The sequence below is a fragment of the Odocoileus virginianus genome, chromosome 29 (assembly GCF_023699985.2).
Source record: "Odocoileus virginianus isolate 20LAN1187 ecotype Illinois chromosome 29, Ovbor_1.2, whole genome shotgun sequence".
Classification (NCBI taxonomy): Eukaryota; Metazoa; Chordata; class Mammalia; order Artiodactyla; family Cervidae; genus Odocoileus; species Odocoileus virginianus.
The window spans coordinates 24,345,481-24,367,521 of NC_069702.1; the positions used below are offsets into that span (position 1 = coordinate 24,345,481).

Sequence of the window (22,041 nt, forward strand, 5' to 3'; positions counted from 1 at the left end):
AAAGCAGTGGCTATGGGGGAAATACTGAGTAATACCAACACTCATTAAGTGTGTTTTTTTGTCTCTAACTTTGTTCGACTGACTTAGAAGCACACCAGTTCTTATTCTTTATTAGGCACACTACACTTAAAACTATAAACTTAAATCCTGACAAATTCTGATTCTCACTCTTACTTTGAGTTCTGAATTAAGATATCCTAATATTTCTATGACCAATAAAACATGAAGACAATATTCATCTACTTTGGAATATCAACTTCAAGTATCTACCAAAATGAATTCGAAATTTAAAAAAATATTGTTTAAGTAGCAGTAACTGATAAAAATGTTAAAATGAAGTCAATTCACTGGCTAGAGTTTTCAGATATAAGGTGTTAACTCTCATCTCTCAGTGTTTTTTTATACCAGGAGGCAGCACGTATAGTGACTTAAAATCTCTGGAGTCAAAACCTCACTTCTACCAGGTAGGGCAAATTTCTCAATTTTTCTATGCCTTCGTTTCCTCATCTGTAATATGGGAATAACAATAGTATCTTCTCCTTTGCATGGATGTAGGATTAGTTTTATGCTTATAAAACACAGTGACTAGCACATAGTGTATATTTAATTAATAGTAGCTATTTGCAACTTTACATTTTGTGGAAAGTGATTGTTATTCATCCCCAAGCTTGAATGGGTGCTTGTTGAGAAGTACTAAAAATGGTTGGCAAGCTGTATCCTACAGAATCGAGACTATAATCCGACACTGTGGTGTTCCATGCAAATTTCCTCAGCAATGAAATGTTTGTCACATCTTCACATGGTCAATGTGCCACATAACAAGAAATGAAGATCTTTGAAAACAGTGAGAACCAGAACATCTACTTCAACATCTGGGAGGAAAAAAAAAATTCCCCACCAGAAATCTCATTTCTCCAAAAGATTTCTTTTTATAGCTTCTGCTATATTTTAGATCTATGCATTGAATGGGTATAAATTTCCATCTTCAAGGCAAAAATGTTTGAATTTTTTCCAGCTGCTTTGCAGGGCCTACCTAATTTAAATCAGTTTAGTTTTCTAAAGTGTCTTAGAAAACAGAAAGCAGCCAAGAATTTGATGGGCACTTCGGCTCCATCAGTAATATTCATTTGTTCTGAAATTACACTTTTCAAATTAAGAGGAATTAAAGGAGAGGGAACAAGAGGCGGTTTGTTCAGAGACAACCACTGCTGGCTAAGGGAAGGCTGAGTGTCTGAGCAGGTCTTGGGCTACAAGTGGTGGCAGCGTTCTGCAGCCATCATTTCAGACCCAAGAATGACCAAGTTTTATAAACAGAGAAATCAATTTCTGCGCTGACCTTGTTTTGGAAACAGAAACTATCCTCACTAATAGACCTTTGAAACGGAGCTGAATCCTGGTCCAAAGCTTGCAAAATCCTGTGCTATTAGCATCTGGCTGGCAGGAGCAAGCAGCAGTTGTTTGGGAGGCCATTGACTGAGCTGGCACCAGAAATAGACTCCATATTTTTGGTTTAACTCAGGCAGATGGTTTACTTTCTACAGGGTCATTTAAATTCTCAGAGTTCTCTAAAGCTGAGATGAGAAAATCCTTATTTAACACCTTCACCAAAGCTTAATGATAATGGTAAAAGTTCCTGGACTTTATTCAAATAAATAATAGTATCTTGAAATAATAACCACAATAATTACGTGGAGACTAGTTTTGTTTTTAATTAGTTCTACAACCTAGGCAGACAATGGATATATGAAGATGTAAGGGGCGGATCTTGCCAGGGAACAGGTCTCAGGGCAGGCACGGTGAGGCTGCTCAGCAAGGGAATGCAGGAGGAAGCCTGAGAACAAGGTCTTGGCGTAGCTGCCGTCTAGGGGGTGATAAACTATGTTCAGAATCTCTAGGAGCAAAGCAGCAGTATTTCACGTTGAAATATTTCATTCCGCCATCACATCCCCCACTTTCTAAATACAGCAGTGGCTATATTTAAGAGAACATAAATAATGTCATGTATTTATGCTGTCTTTCTAGAAAGTTTTTCAAATAATACCCAAGAATTGGGATTTAATTGGGATCATTTTTCTATATGGCCTATGTTTGAGCTCTATTTCCCAGTTTATCAGGTTTGAGAAATATTTGGAAGGGAAGGCAAAATAACATTCGGAACCATCCAACCACTTTCTCAGGAGAGAATGATGACATGTAGTGGGGAATAAACAATAGAAGATGATCTGGTTTTCAGCTAAACATTTCTATTTCCTTTAGAACATGGGGAGAGAAATGAAAATGCTTGCTCTGCTATGTAGTGAGCCTCCGAAGCCCATCAAACTAGCTGAAATGGCATGCTACATAAATGGACTGTGTTTTCTCAGTTCCCGGACCGGGGATCGAAACCGTGTCCCCTGCAGCGGAAGCATGGAGTCTTAACCCCTCACTGGACCACCAGAGAGGACCCACATATATGGATTGTTAAAGTGTTTTTAGAGGTAGGATAAGCACTGGAAATTAGCTCTGTTCAACATTCCAAGGGGAGAAAAACAGCTATTGGAGGCTTATGGAGGATTGCTTCTATAGATTCTGTGCTTATGTGTGTGGGGGTGGTGGTGGTTTATATTGGGGAGAAAATATTTCTTAAGAGAAAGTGTCTGGACGGGAGTGGTCTTTTCCCTCAGAAGGCTGTGTGTATGTGTGTTTCAGAAGCAGTGAAGCAAACAGATCACTCAGGCAGTGATGGCTAACTGTGAAGCCGTTTCCTCCAACCTATAATGCCTCTGCACACAACCCGCAACCCTTTGTCAACATCTTGCCCGTTCTTTACCGCCTGGTTCAAATCCCTTCTCTTTCAAGAGATGCTCTCTCCGATCCCCTCAATTAAAACTAATCGGTGTCCCTCCCATAGCATGTTATTTATGATCACTCGCAAAGCACTCACCATTTGTGTTATCTGTAAATAAGTACATAGTCTTTGCTCAATTGTAAACCCCAGAAAGGCATGACCTTTATTTTCCTTTACGTTTCCTTCAAACCTATAATGCAGTCCTGTTCATAAAACATGGGCTCTACAAATGCTTGCTGAATCACTGCACTCTCTGCTGGAGAAGAGAGACTGAAGGGTCAGTGGAGGGGTGTTCTCCCCGTGTGGTAACATACAGGTGACTCCCTCGTATCTTCTGACCTGGGAAGGGAATCACGAAGGAGGCCAATGATCGGCAGCGCCAGCCGGGCTTGAAGACAGGCTATGAGCTAGGGCGACTAACAGAGTCCTGGGCGTCAGAGCGCTTGGACTTTATCCCCAGCTCTCCTAAAATTTCCAGGGGAAAGTTCCTCATGATCTATCCACAGTTTGGAGCCTTTATGAGAAAAATCCTTTAATGTGAGAATCTGAAAGTCTGACATTCTCCTATCTCACCAAGATAGTATAAGGAAAGAGGCAGAGATACAAATTTGATATGGATAATATGGGCTTCCCCGGTGGCTCAGACGGTAAAGAATCCTCTTACAATGGGTTCGATCCCTGGGCTGGGGAGATCCCCTGGAGGAGGGCATGACAACCCACTGCAGTGTTCTTGCCTGGAGAAGTCCCATGAACAGAGGAGCCTGGTGAGCTACAGTCCATAGGGTTGCAGAGAGTTGGACATGGCTGAGCGATTAAGCACAGCACAGCACATGGATAATATATTCTACTACACAGGATTATTTTGAGGATTAATGAGATAATAAATGTTAAAGTGGGGCTTCCCACGTGGTGCTAGTGGTGAAGGATCTGCCTGCCAGTGCAGAAGGTGCCAGAGATGTGGGTTCGATTCCTGGGTCAGGAAGATACCCTAGAGAAAGAAATGGCAACCCACTCCAGTATTTTTGCCTGGAAAATCCCATGGACACAGGACCCTGGTGGGCTACAGTCCATGGGGTTGCAAAGAGTGGGACAAGACTGTGCATGTATCCACACCTAAATGTAAAAGCATTCTTAGTTGAGGGCCTGGAACTCAATAACCATGATCAAAGTCAATAATAATACCTATTTTGCCAATGCAAAAGTCCAACAGAAACAAAGAGGGTATGAAAATAAAACTCTTTAAAATGCTAAGACACAGCTTCTATCACACAAACTTGAAAAAAAAAAAAATACATTAAATGATATGGTCAGTGTCAGCAGAATAAACGGGAATACATTAAACTTGAAAAAAAAAAAAAAGAAAAAAAAAAGCATGAAAGATAAAAAGATAATCCGTAACTTTTCCTAATCTAATTCTTACACTGGTAAGAGGATGACACTAAAATGTAATTTTTACACATACATACTGTAGTCCATGGGGTCACAAAGAGTCGGACACAACTGAGCAACTGAACAAACATAACATGCACGTACTATATAAACATGTGTGTGAATATATATTATACACAGTTGTCTTCCAGTGCAGTGCAGTGCTGTCTGCACCTTTGACTCCCTGCGGCTACAGGATCCCCTGGGATGGATACCAAAATCTGCCTGATGCTATGTAAAATGGCATAATATTTGCATATAACCTACTTATAATGCAAATACTATGTAAGTAGTTGCTGGTGTGTTGGCAAATTCAAGTTTTGCTTTTTGGAACTTTCTGGAATTTTCCCGAATATTTTCCATTCCAGTGCAAAATCAGAAATGAGGCCTACTATGTGTGTGTGTATATATATATATATCTATAGACACACATATATAGATATCTATATTGATATGTATGTTTCCACCTAAGACACAACTCTATAGATACCCATGAATATCTCTATTTCTGTAAGGACCCCAGATCAGATAGGGGCACTAAGAAAGACATCCCCTTATGAAAACAAATGCTACTCTCTTGCATGCTAAAGGAGAACAAAGGGTGAAGGAGGGGTTAGAGGAGTCACACTAAGGCTTGGCGGACTGAAGCGGTAGTGCTAGGATCCGCGGGCTGCACGTACCTGGCGCTTGTCTGCGGTGGGAGATGACCGTGACCTCACGTGGACAGGGGCAGTCTGGACATCCGAGCGCTCCAGCAGGTCCTCGGCCGACATGGACTTTGCGGCCCTCCCAGCCGTGGCCCCCCACGGGGAGGGCTCCCCTGGGGTCCCGTTCAGTCTCTGGGGGCCCTTTGATCCACTGTTAGCTCCACCGAGCAGTTCTCTTGGCGCTGGGTCGCCGCGGTGCCTTTCCCCAAGGTGGCGGCCGCCGGCAAAGGAGCTGCTGCGATCTCGGGAGGCCCGCTGGGTCTCCCCAGCACTCCCCACCGCAGTGGCTGGTAGAAGGGCGGTCTCCCTGCGGGGCGGCAGGCTGGGCTCCCGAAGCGAGCAGAAACTGGAAGCCGAGGCGAGGCCCGGGCCCTCGGGCAGGAGGTAGGTGCTCTGGGCGCGCTCCAGCAGCCGCCCGGGCTCCTGCAGGCCGCAGCCGGCGCCCGCGGGCCGCTTGCCGGTCTTGCGCTGAATGTAGTCGGCCAGCGCGCTCTGCTGGAACTGCTTTAGCTCGGGGCCCGACAGGCTGAGGGTCGAGCACGCTCTGCCCTCTCGCTCGAAGATGCGGCGCCGGTCGGTCACCGAGCCCTCCACAAAATGCGGCCCCTTCCTCGGCGGCCCAGGGGGCTCGGGTTCGGGTTCCTCCGAGACCCCCACCTCGTGCATCTTCTCGGGCTCCGAGTATGAGCGCTTCTTCTGCTCGGGGGTCAGATGCCGGCGCGGGCCCCTCCGGGCGGCGGGGGGCGCGAGCCGGGCCGGGTCCCCCTCGGCCGGGGTCACGCTGTGCCGCTCGCGCGGGGTGTGCGGGGAGGCGGAAATTGGCGCCTCCGGGCTGCGCAGCCCCACGTGGGCCGAGGCGGGTCGCAGGCGCCAGGGCCTGGAGGCCACGGGCGTCCCGGGCTCGAGGTCCCGGCGTCGGAAGGACGTGGCGCCCAGGACGCGGGACTGCGCATCCTTGATGCTGTTCCGGTAGGCGCGGCTGAAGGGGGCGTCCTGCACGGGCGACTCGGGCGTGCGGGGCCTGTCGTCCGACCACATGGCCTCCTTCTCGGCCTCGCTGAAGAGCTGGAAGGTGCTCTGGCTGCGGAGCAGACGGGCGTCCCGCCTCGGGGGCTCCCCGCCCCGGAGTGGGGCACCCCGGCCACCCTCCGCAGCCCGCCTCGGCTGTTGACCACACGGCTGCCAGGAAACCTCTTCTGACTTTGGCTCCCCGTTTTTGAAGTGCTGCTCTCCATTGCCTAGGGGTTCAGTGGGTTCGGAAAAATGTATACGGCCTTTAGTCTCCTCCGAGTCATTCCCCAAAGTACTGGAGGCTGGGAGTGTCCTGTGGGGCCTGTAGTTAAAGCCGTAAGTAGAGCCGCCGGCACTCGGGGGCCTCTGGCCAGCCTGCTCTCGCTGCTCGATCTTGGAAACTTTCTCCAGCACGGAGCAGTGGGGCTTCCCGTGAAAGCCCTGCAGAGCGGAGCTGCTGCTGGAACTCAGCCTCCTCCGGCCCAGACTGGAGGTCTCCTGTGGGGATGGGGAGGGCGGCTCTTCATACGTTGGGTCTGAACTGTGGAATGAGGCCAAGGTTCTCCCCTCAGGCCTTGGATAGGACACCGACCTGTCCAGCTGGCTCTTGTGATCAGCAACAGGAGTCCTCCCAGACTCTTCTCCCTTGGTATCGACTGCGCAGGCAGATGAGTCTTCCAGATAGACTTCCTGGGCTGCTCCTCCGAGATCCAGGCTGCTTTGCCTTCTTAGACTCTCAGGAATGTTCTGGAGGGAGGAGAAGGGAGCGGCAGTCTTGCTGAAGCTGCCTGGCACACTCTGGCCCAGGCTGCCTCTGTGGAACCTCCCCCAGAGGTTGGCATTGTGGTCTTCGTGGGAATCCCCCTCCCAAGGCTCTGAGGGCAGGAAGGGTCTCTTGTCTTCACCCACTTGCCACGCCTGAACCTGAGGGGATTGGAGGCTGTGGTAATTGGAATATTTGTTGCCCTGGGTGCTCTTTCTCTCGCTGGGACGTGGGCTGTGGCCTTCTAGAGGTGTGAGAAGTCTCTTCTGGGAGGTCTCCTCCTTCTCAGGCACTGAGGGAAAATGGACTTTATAGGTGACACATTTGGCTGACGTTTCAGGTTTCCTCTCTACTAGGGACACTGAGTCCCGTTCTAGGGGCTGGCAGAAGGCGAAGCCAGGCCTGCTAGATCCGTTCTGGTTCCCATTCTCATCAACGGCAGCCATTCTGTCGCACGCTCCCTGAGGAGGTGTGTACCCACCCTCCTTGGCCAGGGCAGGGTAAAGGGTACCATTTCCACTCACAGAAGGCCGGGGCACCTGGGCGAAGTGTGGCTCCAGGGAAGGTACCGGGTAGATGCCAGTCGGCAGCAGAGGTTGGCCGGGCTGGGCCTTCTGGGTGTAATTGTGCTTGGGCTTCACTGGAGGGCTGCTTTCTGGGCTCTTCTCTAGCACAGTATGCAGCTGTTCCTCTATGAAGGGAGATTTCAGGGTGCCTGCCGAGTTTGCCGGAGGCCGGCAGAACCGTTTCTGATCTAAGCTAGACCAGGAGCTGGGCCGCTCTCGCTGCCGGAAGGCTGCATAACTGTCACTTCGAGCTGGGGGCAGGGGCGCACCCACTTTAGGAGGCAAGTTGTCCACAGCGGTCTCTAAGGAACCGGAGCACTGCTGGCTCCAAGAAGAGGGTGGCGCGCCTTTGCCTCGAGGAACATTATGGAATTTATCGTAGCCCTGACCATCAGCCGAGGCACGAGTCTCCCTACCTTGGAGAAGCAGCCCTGAAGAGTTTACCTCATACTCTGCTGAGACCCCCCTCCGGGGGTCATAGACCGTCTTAACATAGCGAATATCTGCCTGCCTCATCCCTTCTAGGAGGCCACCTCGAGCAGAAGTGGTGTCCATGGAGCCCGAATGCTCCCGGCCAGAGACGCCAGGTGGATACTCGAGGATGCTAGAACTGGTGGAGAAGGAGCTGTAGGCCGAGTCTCTCTTGCTGTGGAGGTGGCTGAGCTGGTCAATGCTGCTGGTGGACTTGGCCGGGGAGAGAAGGTGGCAGGGTGGGTATCCCCTGCCGGGCTCCAGGCTCTCCATGCTCCCCTGGGAGCTGCACCGGTCGGGGCTCTGCCTCAGATACGCGTGGTCATAGCCAGAGAGGTCACTGGTCGAGGAGCTGGAAGACAGGGAGGCAGGGCAGTCAGCGATGAGCTCTGATTGTTCAGGAGACTTCCAGGCACAGGACTAGCTTATAAATGGACTGTTGTGCAAGATGTTTGGTTTCTGGAAGGGTGGGTGAAAGGGCCATATTTGGGCCTTGCTCGGCCTCCCTATGTGTCGTCACTAGGAGTAACTGCCCAACACCATAACCTATGTGTCTCTAATTAATCACCCAGGCTCGCCAGGGGAGAAGTGGGGAGCAGGAGGACACCATGTGGGCCTTACGGCTCAGGCAACACGATGATGCGCTGTGCTCCGTGCTGGAAGTGACATTCTGCACGTGCCCAAAAAATGAGAGAGGTGGGCGAGGAAAGCGGAGGGCGAGATGAGTTAGAAGGACAGAGACTGACATTTTCTATCTCTTGGGGCGTCTGTGGGAAGAAGGGGAAAGCTTAGTAAGAGACCAGGCACGCGGATGGGTGAGGGAGGCTGTGCACATGTCCATGGTTTTAGTTAATATCTTTCCTTTTTATGGAGTTGAAGGGCTACTCCCTGGCAATCTTCCTGGAATTTCCACTGTACAAGAGACAATTTGTTTGTGGTAAGAAAGCCAAACACAAAACTGAATGAGAAATACTGAGAGAAACTGAGAGCTAGAAAAAGTGGATGAGAGAGGAGGAGAGGCAGGCTGGATAAGAAGTCTTAATCACGGGAGGCTCTCAGGTGCTGGGAGACCATCACCCATGAAGGACTTTCCAGAGTCTGGGCAAAGCCTCATACACTGAACAGTAAGACTTTCTCCTTCACTAGCTCCTCCAAAAAGTTGCCATAAAACAGAATTACTCATAGCTAACTTTAATTATAACCCCCAAATATACTTCACCCAGCATGGTGGGCCAGAGAGAATAGAGATATAGGAAGGAATAAGTAGCTCAAAAATCAAACAGCAGTCTCATTAGTTCAAACATTTGTGATTCACTATTCTCTAAAGAGGGCTTCCCTGATGGCTCAGTGGTAAAGAATATGCCTGCAATGCAGGAGACACAGGTTTGATCCTTGGGTCAGGAAGATTCCCTGGAGGAGGAAATGGCAATCCACTCCAGGATTCTTGCCTGGAAAATCCCATGGACAGAGAAGCGTGGTGGGCTAGAGTCCACAGGGTCACAAAAAGAATAAAGAAGAAAGAAGAGTTCTTGCCTGAGGCTTTTCATTTTTAAATGAATAGGCATTTAAACACTATTAAAATCCATGGAGCCTATTATTATATTTCTAGATCTCGTGTAAGTAAATATGGTGTACGGCTGAGTAGGTGATAATGCTTTGCTGGACTGTCTCCAGAGTATACAGGAAGAGACTAGAAGGATCATATTCTGAGTCAAAACTGGAGCAGAATTCAAGGAAAAGAAGACTACATTTTCAGCAATTCCCCCCGCCCCCGCCCCCCAGAATAATATTTCTCTATCAGGGCAAGTAAACTTACTGAATGGAACATCTTGCTTTGGCAGGGGCAGGTATAAATTCAAGGAGGAAGGAAGGGTTGATTAGGGAAGCCAGTCCTGGCATTCCATGTCATGGCATATGTCACTGCCAGCATTTACCCCCCCACCTCCAAATGAAGAGGATGTGCTGGAAATGCACATGACGTGACTGAGGATAATCCCCTATGACCCACTTGTGCTCCCGTTTATCTCCTCTAACAGAAGACTCAGAGTTAATACTTCGAGGGGACACGGAAGCAGTCGATCCCACAGGGCTGTTTTTGCTCACCAGTTCCATGCCAGTGGTAGACACTACTTAATCCTCCTCCCTGCTGCTAAGAATTTTAGCAGTCTTTGACTAAAAGGATAATCCAGATCTAATTTAGGAACATGTGAAAAAAAAAAATCAAAGTGAATAAACTGATGGGTTAACTGAAACACTACTGAATGGGAGGAAATGCCATCGCAAAATACAGATGGATCTAGAAATATCAACTCACTGGTAAACATAACTCGAGCCAAGCAGAGCCAGGGTAGAGTGGGTTCCGTCTTGCAGCCAAAGGACACTTAACCCACCAATCCTCAGAGGGAATGCATCCCATGAGGACCATTCTTACTCTTCACTGCTACTCAGGGAGTAGCTCTGTCTCCCCAAATCCTCATTTCCAAGCTGAGTGGGGACTAAGACCCAGTGACCAATGTCATGCCATGGAGTGCCCTGACATCACCCTCTAGGAACAAGCTCTTCTACCACATTCTGGAAGCAGTCATGCTGATTACCCCTGCCATTCCTGCTTCCAAGACGGCACTCTTGCAGATGGCCGACAAGAACCTGACATGCAGGTCTCCAATCCCGCAGCAGTTCCAGCCCACACAGAGACATCCTTTCTCTCAAGATGAGGGCGTCGAGCATGTCAGAGTTCTCACCGTGGTCTGACGACTTCTCTACCCTCGTTTTCCATCGCTCTTTTCCATCCCCTTGCTCACTGCACTGTGGCATAATGGCTGTTGATGGCATCTCAAACCCATGCAATATGTTCCCACATCAGGGTCTCAGGGCCTTTGTACTCACTGTTCCCACCGTAAGGAATGCGCTTCACCTGGCTCACTCGCTTCCTTTATTCATGACTGCATCAGAGAAGACTTCTTGCTACTCACTATCTTAAAAGTACCTCTTCTTTCCTTATTTCCTGCTACTCTGCTTTATTAACTTCACAGCACTAGTTGACATTACTTCTGCTTAGAAGTATTTTCTAAATACTTAAAACACAACAAAGAGCACATTATATGAAAATGTTTCCTAAAGTGTACTCCCAGAACATTAATAATTCCTCAGATGATAAAATATGTCTGGAAAATACTGGGCTAGATAAGGCAAATAATTATAATTTAAGACTTCTGAGTCCTTAATAAATTTGTTCATGTGATATTCTTCAAGGCAAATATACTAAGCAGTGCTTTTTTGAAGTTTTTTTTTTTTTTTTTAATGTGGACCACTTTTAAAGTCTTTATTGAATTTGTTACAATATTGTTTCTGTTTTGTAGTTTGATTTTTTGGCCACAAGGCATGTGGGATATTCTCTGACCAGGGGTTAAACCCGCACTCTTGCACTGGCAGGCGAAGTCTTCACCCCTGGACCACCAGGGAAGTCCCAAGCAGTGATTTCTAAACTTACATGACCCTAGAAAGTTTTCCCCAAGGAGCATCTAATGGATTATTATTCCATGGAACACACCTGGGGAAACAATAAATACTACTTTTTGATGTCTTGCTCAGTCTTCTACTCTCAATAACTAAAAATTATCTGAGACACAGTAGGTATTCCATAAATATTTATTAAAGGAATGAATCAATGAGCATGTACTGGTTCTTAGTATTCTGATGGTGTTATTTCAGCTTCTCGGGAGGGGACTAGACTACAGGATTTTTTGGAGGTTTCTTCTAAAGTACTATACTTTAGAAGTTCTAATACTTTAGGACCATCGTGAGATTTCTGTAGGACAGCAGAAAGACAGTGACAAGGATCTGAGAGAAAGCAGCTGAAACACAGTTTCAGTGAAATTCCAGATCTGAGCCAGTTTGCAGGCAGTGAAAATTACATATCTTCTCTCTCTTTGAACGTCTCTCTCCCTCTCTCCTCAGTCCTGCCCCTCCCCATCCCTTGAGCTCCCTCTCCTTTTTCTGCTTCTTAATGAGAAACAGATCCACATATTGAGGACTGAGGCTGTGTGAAGGCTGGCACAGGGATGCTGCCCACCAGACCACTAGATGCCACTGTGCCCCTCAGAAATGTACCAGGAGAGCTTCTCCACCTACAGCTGCCTAAGGGCAGCCCCTATAAGCAGAACTCAGAGCTGCAGACCCGAGGCATGGAATGAACAGACCACAGGATGCTTTGAGCTGGGGTAGAAGAAAATCCAAATGTATGTGTCATTTTGGGGGTAACCCAAGCTTTCCTTTCTCCTCCTGTACCCCACCCAGATCTTTTGTGTTGATAGTCATTGTGTCAGGGGAGGCTGCTCTGAAGCTTGCGTTAGAGGGCAGGGTGGCAGGTACAGTGCAGGCTCCACCTGCCTAAACCCCTCTGGAGGTTGGGATGAGGAAGAAACAGCAGGTGGAAAAGCAGAGCCTGTAGAATATTGCACTTCTGATGTCAACACTGCCACTCTCCTGGGGCCTCTGGGAGCTCACCATAGTTACTGTGGGCAGTGATTCTAGGCACCAATTGCAGTTGTCTTATTTCTGCCTTCAGCCCAGTGTGTATTTAGGTCACAGTATGACTTCAGATTTAAGGGCCTCCTAAGGTTAATGGGCTTCCCTGCTGGCTCAGTGGTAAATAATCGCCTGCAATGAAGGAGACCAGGGTTTGATCCCTGGCTTGGGAAAATCCCTTGGAGAAGGGAATGGCTACCCACTCCAGAATGCTTGCCTGGAGAATTACATGGACAGAGGAGCTTGGCCGACTCCGATATGGGGTCTGCCATGCAGTCGCAAACAGTGGGACACAACTTAGCAACTGAACATCAACAAAGGTTAGTGGTTAGGAGGGGTACCCTGTTAATACACTCCTGCATTTTATAAATGTGTACTGGTTCATGCCATTAACCTAGTTCATTATTATGTCTCACTGTGTCTCTGACAAGTTTTCAGTCTTAATTATTATAATTACTTTTCATAATTACTGAGTGTTCACTATGTTCCAGGAACTACACTAAGTGTCTTACATATCTTACTTTGTTTAATCCTATGATCCAATGAGATATATATTATTAATTTCATTTTACAGGCAAAGAAACCAAGATCAAAGAGGTTAAGTGCTTTGCTCAAGCTTATGCAGTAGGTAATGAAATTAAGATTGAAACTGAGGTCTGATTTATAAGCCCAAGTACCTCACCATCTGGTGCCCCTTCACACTGTTGGGCCCCCGCATCTAACCTTCTAAAAGCCTGTAACACGGCCATGCCCACAGAGCCAAAGCACTGTGCCTGCAGGGCTCAGATGGTGAAATTTTTTCAGGGTTACGGGGAGGGCTGTGGCCAAGGGAAAGGAGTGTCTGTAACAAGGAGGGCGACCAAAAAGTACCCTAACAGGCCATGCCCACCAGTCAGAGCTCTAGGATTTATTTGGCCCTTGATCTGAGCAGACGTGCGTCGTGGGGGTTCTGAGTCTTGGCCTCGCCAAATGCGTGGCCACCATCTGTTTGTTAAGTGATCCTTCCAGCAACATCCTCCCCTCCCTGAGACTGACCAGCACTTTGTACCTGGCCACTGAGCTGTGTCTGACTCTTTATGACCCCATGGACTGCAGCCTGCCGAACTCCCTGTCCATGGAGTTCCCAGGCAAGAATACTGGAGTAGGTTGTCAGTTCCTTCTGCAGGGGGTCTTCCCAACCCAGGAACTGAATCCGCGTCCTGTGTGTCCTGCATTGGCAGGCGGATTCTTCATCACTGGCACCACCTGGGAAGCCCTCCTGCCTCCCTACTATAACCTATGTCCAAGTACTTCCAAAAGGTGGCAAGCGACTGGGCCTGCCTCCCTGGCATCAGGAGATGGACTCCAATTTGCACGGCTCCAAGCCTGTAGTAAATGCAGGGGTGTCCTGACTTCATTCTTTAATGTGTCTGGGGGTGTTGGGGGGGGGGGTCAAGCTTGGCTCCCTTTTCCTCAGTCCCCTTCAGTTGTGTCCGGTCTGATTATTGTAATAAACCCCTTCTCCTGCATCCCTCGTGATGGCTCTGCTTTTTCCTGACTGGACCTTAACTGCTGGAGTGATAAGAGGAAAGATGACTCGTATAGCTAGTATAGAGGAAGTGTAGGAGGTTACGGGCAATGGCTTTGTGAAACCTGGCTTGGATTTGATTCATGACTCAGGTACTGAGCAGATGTTTGAGCCTGGACAAACCCATCTCTCCAGCTTCAATGTCCTGTCCTATCAAATGGAGTCAGGAAGACTATCTGTTTCAAAGGTGCATACGAAGGACCACATGAGATGATGCACACCATGAACAGTCCTCAGTGTGTTAACTGCTTTGACTGGAACTAAGTTGGATAACTGGCTTTAACAGAGAGAGGAAAACCAAGTGGGAAGTTCAAATGCTGAATAAAACCATTCAGATAAAAAATAGATACATATTTGACTAAAAGAAAGGATGTGAAGCATCAAGGGAGGGAGCCGTCAGTTTTTCTGCTATAGTGTGTAATTGAGAAATTCTGACTGAGGATCAATAAACCCCATAAATATCTCAAATGGCTAGTCAGTGTTTAAAATAACCCTGGCCTCCCTCCACGCCAGTCTAGCCCAGGAGGTGATGACTCATATGCGCGTCAAGGCTTTTAAGAGGATGCGGATAGTGGGTAGAGAGACTTAATACTTGGGGTGAGTGAAAGAAAACAATCCTTTCTGGGAACAGGGCATTTGAAAGCAAACCCCACCCCCAGCACCCGGGTCTCAGCTGCGCTCACTTACCTGGAGTGGTAGCCCTGGGGCCAAGGCGTGCCAATCGCGCCCTGAGATATCTGCATCATGCTGGCATCAGGTTGGTTCTCCCCAAGTTTGGTCGAGTGCCAAGAGTGGGGCCGGCCTGCAGGTTCAGTGCGTCTGGGGAGACACAGCACGGGGACCCCCGCGTTAGGAGCAGTCTCCGCTGATCTCTTCACCAGTGAGATTTATGAACTTGGAAGCAGAGACTGCTGTATCTCAGAGATGGAACACAGTCGGGTAAATACTAGAAAACAGATCTTACTGTTCATTTCTCTTACTAAACATTGGTTTTTTTTTTTTTCTGCTTTATTATTATTTTTATTTTCCTTTTCATTTTGACATGATTTCAGTTACATACAAATAGGGCAAACTTAAAGCTTTAACTCCTGCATAAACCCCCGTGCACTGTGGAGAGTGCAAACTGGTACAGCCACTATGGAAAACGGTATGGCGTTTCCTTAAAAAAATTTAAAATAGAGCTATGATAGGATCTAGCAACCCCACGACTGGGTATTTATCCAAAGAAACGGAAATCAGGATCTTAAAGGGGTACCTGTACTCCCATGTTCATAGCAGCATTACTCACAATAGCCAAAATATGCCCTAAATACACACAGAACTGACAAAGCTGAAGGGGAAAAGTGGGTGTTCTTCAGACTGCAAGGCTGAAGGTTGAATTTGGTAGGGAGGATTACACTATTGTACAAGTTCTGAGTCAGAGAGTGGCTGAACTTTATTTTTGGCAAAAAAAAAGTGAGATAATGTTTACCATTGACTTCAGGGATTTCTAGACTGAAATCTAGAAATTTCAGTTTACATGTATTGTGTACATTACATTTATTGTGTACTTCGGAGGTGCCCTGAAGTAGCATGGAGCTGCCCAGGCTTAATATCAGCTAGTATACCTCCTTCAGGAAGGAGCAGACACCTTGCTGAAAGTTCTGAATCAGACTCTGAAGCAGGAAAGGAGGCTGTGCAGAGAACAATGAAATCAATGGAGCGGTCTTATCTAGATTAAGTGAAAAAAAAAATTCTCTTTGTGCTTTTAAAGACAACAGTAAGGCTCTCTTAAATCAGGGGTCCCAAACCCCCGAGCCATGGACTGGTTACTGGTTCGTGACCTGTTAGGAGCCAGGCCACGTGGCAAGTGGTGAGCGGCATGTGAACAAGCAAAGCTTCACCCGTGTTTACAGCGGCTCCCCACTGCTTGCATTACAGCCTGATTCTGCATTATGGTGAGCTGTGTAATTATTTCACTATATATCACAATGGAATAGTCATAGAAATAAAGCACACAATAAATGTAATATGCTGGAATCATCCTGAAACCATCCCCTAGCCCCAGTTATTTGGGGAAAAACTGTCTTCCACAAAACTGGTCCCTGGTGCCAAAAAGGTTGGGGGCTGCTGTTTTCAATGTAAGCTGTCCAGACGTCTCTTCAATTTCTTTCCCTTTTATTCAAGGGGCATCCATAGACACTTTCTACATGGCAGCCATTATGCTGGCACTCGGGATACAAGTATCATTAGACCCAAATAGTTCACAGTGGTAGAAGAGATGGCCAAGCAGACCACTGTAATACACTGAGATGGGGTCCATAATAGAAATGTGTATAAGGTGCTCGGTAAACTCCAAAGAGGGAGTCACTGGGGGTTTCACATTTAACTAAGCCATGAAAGACTTCTCCAGATGGAAGGGGATGGGAAACGGATGGGAAGCACATCCAGGTAGAAGAAACAGCATAGATGCATGAAAATACAGAAGAACGTGGTACAAACAGCTTACATAAGTGGAGACGAGATGATGAGTGAGGGGCAGCAGATGAAGATAAAGAGGTAGGAGGATCCAGATCTTAACCAGCCTCACTGAAGGCAACAGACAGTATCCTATGGAATTGGAGGCCACTGAAGAGCCTGGGCCAAGGAGGGCCACGTTCCAATTTGAGTTTCAGGAAGATACTGCCAATAACGAAAACAAATCTGAGAGAGAGAGAAGACTGGAGGCTACTGGACTGGCCAACGTGAGAGATTAAATAAAGACCCAGCACTAAGGCAGGAGTGGAACAGATCTAATGCCTAGCCTAGTGAGTACTTGGATGTGGCTGGCGCAGAAGACTGTGGTCCAGAAGGAAGGATGGCCTTTATGTCTGCAGCCTGAGCTAGAATGGTAATATTACTCACCTATATAAAGAACTGTGAGATGAGGGGTGGGAGCTGAGTGAGGAAGGAGGGAGACACAGTGGGGTGTGCAATGTGAGGTGCCTGTGGGGTTGCAGTGGGGGACACGAGGCAGTGGCAGCTACAGGACTGGTGTCTGGGCTAAAGGTAGAAACTGAGGAGTCACGAAACACATGGCCTTTGAGAAAAGATAAGCTGCTTGGGCAGAGCGCCTAGGAGACTGAAAGGAAGTCCTTTAAAGATAGGCCTCTGAGAACTGTCCCAATTTTGGAGTGGAAAGGGGCTGGAGGGAGCTATCAAAAGGCTTCCAGAGGAGCAGGAGGAAAACCAGGAGGGCATGGGAGTTTCACAGAATCCTCCAGGGAGAGGGTGGGGAGAGAACAAGGACAAGGAACTGCCAACCATTCCAGCTGCTACAGAGAGGTTAGTCTGATGCCGTACCTGCACAAATGCACTTGATTTGATGGCTGATAAGTCTCTGTCATAGAATGACAGGGAAGAGGCCTGATCAGGATCAGGTAAGAGGTGAGTGAAAGCGAAGTTGCTCGGTCGTGTCCGACTCTTTGCGACACCATGGACTGTAGCCTATCAGGCTTCTTCATCCATGGGATTTTCCAGGCAAGAGTACTGGAGTGGGTTGCCATTTCCTTCTGCAGCAGATCTTCCTGACCCAGGGATCAAACCCGGGTCTCCTGCATTGCAGGCAGATGCTTTACGCTCTGAGCCACCAGGGAAGCCCTGTGAACTTACAGATGTTCAAGGTGGTTTTAAAAAAGGCAGAGGAACCACAGATCAAATTGCCAACATCCTCTGGATCATCAAAAAAGCAAGGGAGTTCCAGAAAAACATCTATTTCTGCTCTATTGACTATGCCAAAGCCTTTGACTGTGTGGATCACAATAAACCGTGGAGCATTCTGAAAGAGATGGGCATACCAGACCACCTGACCTGCCTCTTGAAAAACCTGTATGCAGGTCAGGAGGCAACAGTAAGAACTGGACATGGAACAACAGACTGGTTCCAAATAGGAAAAGGAGTACGTCAAAGCTGTATATTGTCCCTGCTTATTTAACTTATATGCAGAGTACATCATGAGAAACGCTGGGCTGGAAGAAGCACAAGCTGGAATCAAGATAATCAAGATTGCTGGGAGAAATATCAATAACCTCAGATATGCAGATGACACCACCCTCATGGCAGAAAGTGAAGAGGAACTAAAACGTCTCTTGATGAAAGTGAAAGAGGAGAGTGAAAAAGTTGGCTTAAAGCTCAACATTCAGAAAACTAAGATCATGGCATCTGGTCCCATCACTTCATGGGAAATAGATGGGGAGACAGTGGAAACAGTGGCTGACTTTATTTTTTTGGGCTCCCAAATCACTGCAGATGGTGATTGCAGCCATGAAATTACAAGACGCTTACTCCTTGGAAGGAAACTTATGACCAACCTAGATAGCATATTAAAAAGCAAAGACATTTACTTTGCCAACAAAGGTCCGTCTAGTCAAGGGTATGGTTTTTCCAGTGGTCATGTATGGATGTGAGAGTTGGACTGTGAAGAAAGCTAAGTGCTGAAGAATTGGTGCTTTTGAACTATCGTGTTGGAGAAGACTCTTGAGAGTCCCTTGGACTGCAAGGAGAGCCAACCAGTCCATCCTAAAGGAGATCAGTCCTGGGTGTTCACTGGAAGGACTGATGCTGAAGCTGAAACTCCAATACTTTGGCCACCTCATGCTAAGAGTTGACTCATTGGAAAAAACCCTGATGCTGGGAGGGACTGGGGGAAGGAGGAGAAGGGGACGACAGAGGATGAGATGGTTGGATGGTATCACCAACTTGATGGACATGAGTTTGAGTAAACTCCGGGAGTTGGCAATGGACAGGGAGGCCTGGTGTGCTGCAATTCATGGGGTCGCAGAGTCAGACACGACTGAATGACTGAACTGAACTGAACAGGTGAGTGAGAGAGAAAACGGAGATAGCAAGGGGAGATAATTCTTTCAAGAACTTTGCTCTAAAGGAGATAGACAGGGTGGTAGCTAGAAGGCTGGGGCTTCCTTAGTGGCTCAGGGTCATTGCAAGAGACATGGGTTCGATCCATGGTCGGGAAGATCCCCTGGAGAAGGGAATGGCTACTCACTCCAGGATTCTTGCCTGGAGAATCCCACGGATAGAGGACCCTGGCAGGCTACAGTCCATGAGTTACAAAGGGTCAGACGTGACTGAATAGAACAGCTAGAAGGCTAGAGGGGGCTGGGGAGTGAAAAGGATTTGTTCTTGATGTTTTATTTTAAATGATGAGAAGTACGGGCAAGTCTATGTGAGACAGGGAATGGATGCATGTGCAGCTGAAGAGAGGCTGCCGATCCTTAAGACTAATGAGGAAATAGGAAAGGATGGCATTCCAGAGCACATGAAGGGCATGAAGTACATGAAAGGCATGACTTCATGTGGAAGAGAAGCCAGATCCACTGGGGTGAGAAAGGAGGAGGCAAGGTGGTGGTGCTCATATGAAAGAGGGTGGGAGGACAGCTGAAAGGACTTAACGTTACACCTATTGTCCTCTAGAGGGACCAGTGAGAGGCTCGATGTGGTGGGTGGGGATCAAGGGGCATGACAGGTGAGGAGTGAAGTGTTGAAACTAACGATATTGAAAAGATTTAATAACTAAGATATGTTCTCTGCTCTTAAGCTTACATTCTGGTGGGGGGGACCAAATGAAGTATTTCTCTAATAAAGAATAAACTATAAAGAAATAATTCTTACAGTAAAGATAAAGTGCCCAAGACCTGCAATGCCAAGACAGGACATTCAACTGGGGAAGATGCTTCTCCAGAGCAGACTGCAGAGGTTGACTGCTTGCCTTGGATAAGGGGTGGGAGTTTCCCTTGAGGCTCAGCTGGTAAAGAACCCACCTGCAGTGCAGGAGACCTGGATTCAATCCCTGGGTAGTGAAGATCACCTGGAGAAGGGGAAGGCTACCCACTCTAGTATTCTGGCCTGGAGAATGCCATGGACTACATAGTCCATGAGGTCACAAAGAGTTGGACAGGACTGAGCGACCTTCCCTTTCAGGGGTGGAAGTGTGTGTGGGGAGGGTGCATAGATTTCATCACAGTTGTAACACATTAAGAACAGGATGCTTGTGAAACAAACAAATCAATAAGTCCTGAAAAACACAGCCCTTTCATTTGGATGCAGAACATATGTTCGGAGGTTTCAGAGATAAATCTTTGTTTTACAATAGTCTTCCAAAATATGCAATTTAGAGATGACATGAGGAAAAAGAACAATGAAAAAGATGACCAAATTACAGCCCACCAACATTCAGAGTCTGAATAAAGAGCAATTTGGTAACATTCAACAAGATAATTTTTAACTAACATATTCATCAAAAGACTGAAACACAACCTAAATGCTTATCAACAGTAGACCAGTTAAGTCAGTGTGGTACCTCCAAACAATGGAATATGCATGCAGCCATTAAAAGAACTGAGTAGTTCTATACATGTTGACTTGGAAATATCTCCAAAATATATGGTAAAAGGACAAAATTAAGACACAAAACTGTGCATACAGTATGCTGCTGAACATGGGGGAAACATACTTCTGTTTACTAATGTAAAGAATATTTCTGGAAGAATTATTGAGAAACTAGAACCAATCAATGACTGCTTCTGGGGAGAGACATTTATTTTTCAGGTATTTCCTTTTGTAACTTTTGAATTGTATACCATGTACATGTGTTACCTATTAAAAAGCCAAGTATTAAAAACTCATTTTTAAAATAAAATTCACTGTACCTGGAGATAACCAAAAAAAGTCAAACAGCTGTTTATTGACCTTTTCAATGATGCAAGTAATTTAATAAGCATTCCTAAAGAGCAGAGCATGCTTTACCTTTTAGGATCACTTTGATCTTAAAGAAGATAAGGAAATATTTTCCTAAAGCACATTACATCATGAGCATATCAATAAGAGTCAGAGGACCATTTAATTTTAAAATTGAGCAAAGTGTTTTGTGTGTGGGTGTAATTCAAACAAAGCCCTTGTGTTGCATTCCTAACCACAAACAAGGAAGCTTCATTGCGTGGGATGGGTAGGCTGATGAAACTGGAACCAGGCAAGTGACATTATGTCCTTCTTAGATGATTTTGTCCTAACACACAGAGAGATTTGAATGCAAAGCATGTTCTGGAGAAATCTACAATAAATTAGTTCATGTCTTTCGAGCAGTATTCACTCATCTCCTACCATGTGCCTTCTACCTTGCTGTGATTGTGGTTTTCGTTCAATTTAATTCAGACTTAAATTGAAGAAAGTAGGGAAACCACTAGGCCATTCAGGTATGACCTAAATCAAATCCCTTACGATTATACAGTGGAAGTGACAAATAGATTCAAAAGATTAGATCTGATAGAGTGCCCGAAGAACTATGGACAGAGATTTGTAACACTATACAGGAGGCAGTGACCAAAACTATCCCAAAGAAAAAGAAATGCAAGAAGGCAAAGAGGTTGTTTGAGGAGGGCTTACAAATAGCTGAGAAAAGAAGAGAAGTGAAAGGCAAAGGAGAAAAGGAAAGAAATACTCAACTGAACGCAGAATTCCAAAGAACAGCAAGGAGAGATAAGAAAGCCTTCTTAAGTGAACAATGCAAAGAAATAGAAGAAAACAACAGAATGGGAAAGACTAGAGATCTCTTCAAGAAAATAAGATACACCAAGGGAACATTTCATGCAAAGATGGGCACAATAAAGGACAGAAACAGCAACGACCTAACAGAAGCAGAAGAGATTAAGAAGAGGTGGCAAGGATACATAGAAGAACTACTCAAAAAAAGAGCTTAATGACCCACATAACGACAATGGTGTGGTCATTCTGGAGTGTGAAGTCAAGTGGGCCTTAGGAAGCATTACTATGAACAAAGCTAGTTGAGATTATGGAATTCCAGCTGAGCTATTCAAATCCTAAAAGATGATGCTGTTAAAGTGCTGCACTCTATATGTCAGCAAATTTTAAAAACTCAGCAGTGGCCACAGGACTGGAAAAGGTCAATTTTCATTAAAATCGTGAAGAAGGGCAATGCCAAAGAATGTTCAAACTACTGCACAGTTTCCCTCATTTCATATGTTAGTGAGGTAATCTCAAAATCCTTCAAGTATGTGAACCGAGAACTTCCAGATGTACAAGCTGGATTTAGAAAAAGCAGAAGAACCAAAGATCACATTGCCAACATCCACTGGACCACAGAAAAAGCAAGAGAATTCCAGAAAAACATCTACTTCTGCTTC

At 46.5% G+C, this 22,041-nt stretch overlaps 1 protein-coding gene across 6 annotated transcripts in view; it reads right to left on the reverse strand.

The window, feature by feature from the left end:
• Positions 1-22,041, reverse strand: part of SHROOM3 (shroom family member 3) — a 318,505-nt gene that overhangs the window by 26,557 nt on the left and 269,907 nt on the right. For all 6 annotated transcript variants that reach the window (XM_020894678.2, XM_070458265.1, XM_070458268.1 and 3 more), the window contains 2 exons: positions 14,555-14,686; positions 4,936-8,125 (listed from right to left, as the gene is read on the reverse strand). In XM_020894678.2, coding sequence (XP_020750337.2) covers positions 4,936-8,125; positions 14,555-14,686 — 3,322 coding nt within the window. The remainder of the gene's footprint in view (positions 1-4,935; positions 8,126-14,554; positions 14,687-22,041) is intronic.